This window comes from Leuciscus leuciscus (assembly GCF_965113295.1).
Source record: "Leuciscus leuciscus genome assembly, contig: HAP1_SCAFFOLD_865, whole genome shotgun sequence".
In the NCBI taxonomy this organism is placed as follows: Eukaryota; Metazoa; Chordata; class Actinopteri; order Cypriniformes; family Leuciscidae; genus Leuciscus; species Leuciscus leuciscus.
Genome location: NW_028117875.1, coordinates 5,228 through 10,000, shown reverse-complemented (window position 1 = coordinate 10,000; position 4,773 = coordinate 5,228). Strand labels below are relative to the sequence as shown.

Below are 4,773 nucleotides of genomic sequence, written 5' to 3'. Positions count from 1 at the left end.
TGGAAAAGAAATGAAGGTTTTTGAGGAAAACACTCCAGGATTTCCTCCATATAGTGACTTCAATGGAGTCCAACGGGTCGAAGGTCCTGAAAGAATTATAAAATCATTTAATTTGGTAACAGGTATGTCAGACCACAACTTGACCTTAATTGTAAGAAAGTTGACAAAAAAAAGTTTTTTATACAGACAAGAAGGCAAAAGCTTTCTTAATATTATACCAAAATCCCTAATCGGCCAATCTTTGGAGAAATTAAAGCACCTGGACTGGAATGATGTTATGCAGTCTGGTGATATAGAACAAGCATTTATCTATATGATGGATAGAGTTAATACGACTAAAAATGAATTTAGTAAAAATATATCTTACTCGAGTAAAGTACATCTGCCATGGTTAAATGAACAGCTCTGGAAGCTAATGAAGCAGAGAGACTTGGCATTAAAGGCTACTAATTTTAAAAACATCAGGCACCAGCTCTCTGAATCAGCTGCACTTCTTTTAGTACATACTCTGATTCTCCCTCACTTGTCGTATTGCATAACAACTTGGTCACAAGCAGATGCAACTACACTTAAGCCTGTGTACTCCCTTCATAAACAAATCATGAAAGTGTTAGATAAAAAACCAAGGGACCATCATTGTACTATTTTGAAAAGATTACATTTTTTAAGTTTTAATAATTTTGTATTTTATACTGATGTGTGCCTGATGTATACAATTATTCATAATCTTGCTCCACCCCCTCTTCAGGGATGCGTGACCCATAACGGAAGTGCAGGTAGGACTAGAGCATCTGCCAGGGGAGATTTGGTACCGCAGAACAGAAAGTAGTGGGGTTGTGGAATTCCCTACCTACAAACATTCGAAGCCTCAATAGCTTCTCAATTTTTAAAAATAAGCTTAAGTACTGGCTACTATCACAACAGATCTGCAACCACTAATGACTGTGTTGTATATTATCTGTTTTATATTCTGGTTTTAAATTTTATATTCCTGGACATGTATGTATTGTGATGTTTTATGTGGTGTATACAGTATGTATGTTATTTTATTTGTTTACCTGCCCAGGGACAGCAGATGTAAACTAGCTATTAGCTAATTCTGGTGCAATTACTTTTAATTGTGCATTGTCCCTGTAAAAATAAACAATAAATGAAATGAAATGAAGGTCCAGATGTGAGTTTCGGTTCGTCCGACATCGTTGTTTTACCTTTTATTTATTTGTTTCTTTGTAAATGGCGTTTGACTCAGTCTTTGCAGGTTCTCTTAGTAAACACTGGGTCTGTTCTTACGCCTACGTCACGCTTGACCTTTCACCCTGATGACGTAATGTGTGTCTCATCACAGCGAGAGCAAGACCAGCATCTGTGGTTATAAAGTATATAAATGTTGATTTCTTTATAAAATGTCGCTGGTTTGTCTAGATAAGACTCTTATTCCTCGGCTGGATCGTGTCGAGACTTTGAAGCTGCACTGAAACTCACATCTGGACCTTCGACCCGTTGGACTCCATTGAAGTCACTATATGGAGGAAATCCTGGAACGTTTTCCTCAAAAACCTTCATTTCTTTTCCACTGAAGAAAGAAATACATGAACATCTTGGATGACGAGAGTAAACTATCAGGAGAATTTCACTCTGAAGTGAACGACTCCTTTAAAGCATGTAGTCAGTGTTGCTGTGTGTCCAGGACAGACGGGGCTGCTGGTGTGTGAGATCACTGGACTCACTCCGTTCGTGGGTTACGCGCAAAACCAGCAGCAAACGGAGAAGAAGCGTCTGCGGGACGTCCTGAAGAGTGGAGACCTCTACTTCAACAGCGGAGACTTGCTGAAGATCGACCACGACAACTTCATCTACTTCCAGGACAGAGTGGGAGACACGTTCAGGTGTGTGTCAGGAATCAGCCGCTGGAGCTGATGAGTGTGTGTGTGTGTGTGTGTGTGTGTGCGACTTATGAGGACAGAGATGTGTATAATGACACTGGTATTACACTGGTATTACAACGTGAACGTGATTTCTGAGGACAAATCCTGAGCGCTCGTATTTCAAATGGCTTTAAAAACACTAAACAGTGTTTTATTAAAAATTTAAAAATGCATAAAGTTTCCTGTGATGGGCAGGGTTAGTGTGTGTGTGTGTGTGTGTGTGTGTGTGTGATGGGTAGGGTTAGTGTAAGAGGACAGAATATACAGTTTGTCCAGTATAAAAACCATTACGCCTATGGAATGTCCTCACAAGTGTAGCAAAACAAACCTGTGTGTGTGTGTGTGTGTGAGAGAGCAGGTGGAAGGGAGAGAACGTGGCCACCACTGAAGTCTCGGACATCATCGGCACGCTCCCGTTCGTCCAGGAGGGAAACGTCTACGGAGTTCGTGTTCCAGGTCTGATGAAACCGCACGCGATTAGCAAAGGCTGCGATTATTTTATGCTCAGTTTGTCAGTACAGCGGCTGATCGATGTAAATACTCCATCTGAACACCAGAGGGCGTCTCACACACACACACACACACACACACACACGCCATATAGCCCTCTGAACACCAGAGGGCGTCTCACACACACACACACACACACACACACACACACACACACACACACGCCATATATCCCTCTGAACACCAGAGGGCATCTCCCACACACACACCAAATATGCCCAGCAGAAGTACAATAACACACATCACTCCAGGAAACCCCTATTAGCTTCACACTCTCTGTATCTGAACAAACAGAAGACTGAAACGCTTTGATTAAACATGAGTAATAAACACACGACTGCCTTATTCTGTGTCAGAAGCTCATCATCTCACAGAAGGAGGAGCTCAGCTGTCCTTATGAAGTGAGTTTGGAGGAAAAGCGTGTTATTAATGTTGTCTTTTGTTGGACAAGAGGTTCATAAATGCTTCTCATGTTTGGAAAGATGTTTGACACGTGTTGCTTTTTCAAATGCTCGTTATAAGCGACTCAAACTCACAGTGAGCAGCGTTTACTGAGCCGTACGTCACTGACAAGCTGCGCATTACACACAGACAAATAATCACAGACTTGGCGATTTCAGAATCGTGATAAGTCACACCGGTTTAAGAGCGATTACATGGAAATTGCGATTAATCGTGCAGCCTTATTCTCCAGGTGTGACGCCGCTAATGTTGGTTTGTGTGTGTGTGTGCGTGTGTGTGAAGGTCACGAGGGACGGATCGGGATGGCAGCGCTCAAACTGACGGAGGGAATGGAGTTTGATCGCGACGCGATGTTCACACACGTCTGCCGGTTCCTGCCCTCTTACGCTCGACCTCGTTTCATACGCATTCAGGTACAACTATAGCACTGCATTTCATTTAAGGGCTCCTATAATGCCCTTTCCACAAGAGGTCAAATAAGTCTCTGATGTCCCCAGAGTGTGTGTGTGAAGTTTTACCTGTGAACACCCCACAGATATTTTTTATAGCATGTTAAAATTGTCACTTTTTGAGGGTGAGAAAAAACTTGCCGTTTTTGTGTGTTCCTTTAAATGCAAATGAGCTGCTGCTCCCGGCACAGGGGGCGGAGCTTCAAGAGCTTACCTAACCAGAGTCAGACAAAGATGGAGAGACTCAAGAAGAAGTGACAACATGAAGAAGCAACAGGACATTTGATGAATTTATGTATCTGATGTGGAGTTATCTTCTAGTCATTGATTAGCATATTCTGTCATGATAATCTATAAATCGCGTTCCCGGGGGGCGGAGTTTATGTAAATTTTAGGGTTCATGATGTCACTAACCCGGGAGGAATGTGGTGTAGTCTCTACCAGCCGTTTGTTGTAGTCCTTAAAAAGTGATTTCTGTAAAAGCGAATCTCTCCCTTTGCTCTGAACTTTGAACGTCGTAACTTTGCAGATGTTGTTTATGCTCAAACAGCAACATTACACACTAACTACAGTTAGAGAAGAGAAATCATACTCAACCACCCCTTTAAATCATTGGATATTTCTGAATAAAGCGTTTGTTGTTCCAGAGCTCGATTGACATGACCGGCACCTTCAAGCAGCTGAAGCTCGGGCTGGTGGAGGCCGGCTTCGATCCCAGCACCACCTCGGACTCCATGTTCTTTATGTGTGAGCGAGAGAGCTCGTACGTCACGCTGAGCCCGGACATCTACCAGCAGATCATCTCTCACCGCATCAAACTCTGATCTCTGAGATCATATCTCACCGCATCATATCTCACCGCATCATATCTCACTGCATCATATCTCACCGCATGAAACTCTGATCTCTGAGATCATATCTCACCGCATCATATCTCACCGCATCATATCTCACCGCATGAAACTCTGATCTCTGAGATCATATCTCACCGCATCATATCTCACCGCATCAAACTCTGATCTCTGAGATCATATCTCACCGCATCATATCTCACCGCATCAAACTCTGATCTCTGAGATCATATCTCACCGCATCATATCTCACTGCATCATATCTCACCGCATCATGAAACTCTGATCTCTGAGATCATATCTCACCGCATCATATCTCACCGCATCATATCTCACCGCATCAAACTCTGATCTCTGAGATCATATCTCACTGCATCATATCTCACCACATGAAACTCTGATCTCTGAGATCATGTCTCACCGCATCATATCTCACCGCATCATATCTCACCGCATCATATCTCACCGCATCAAACTCTGATCTCTGAGATCATGTCTCACTGCATCATATCTCACTGCATCATATCTCACCGCATGAAACTCTGATCTCTGAGATCATGTCTCACCGCATCATAT

At 42.8% G+C, this 4,773-nt stretch overlaps 1 protein-coding gene across 1 annotated transcript in view; it reads left to right on the top strand.

The window, feature by feature from the left end:
• Positions 1-4,264, top strand: part of LOC309492041 (long-chain fatty acid transport protein 2-like) — a gene marked incomplete at its 5' end in the record, with an annotated part of 11,747 nt that extends 7,483 nt beyond the window's left edge. Inside the window, 4 exons of the mRNA XM_082191052.1 lie at positions 1,688-1,886; positions 2,284-2,381; positions 3,180-3,310; positions 3,994-4,264. Of these exons, the coding sequence (XP_082047178.1) occupies positions 1,688-1,886; positions 2,284-2,381; positions 3,180-3,310; positions 3,994-4,170 (605 nt within the window). The remainder of the gene's footprint in view (positions 1-1,687; positions 1,887-2,283; positions 2,382-3,179; positions 3,311-3,993) is intronic.
• Between the last annotated feature and the right edge of the window lie 509 nt (positions 4,265-4,773).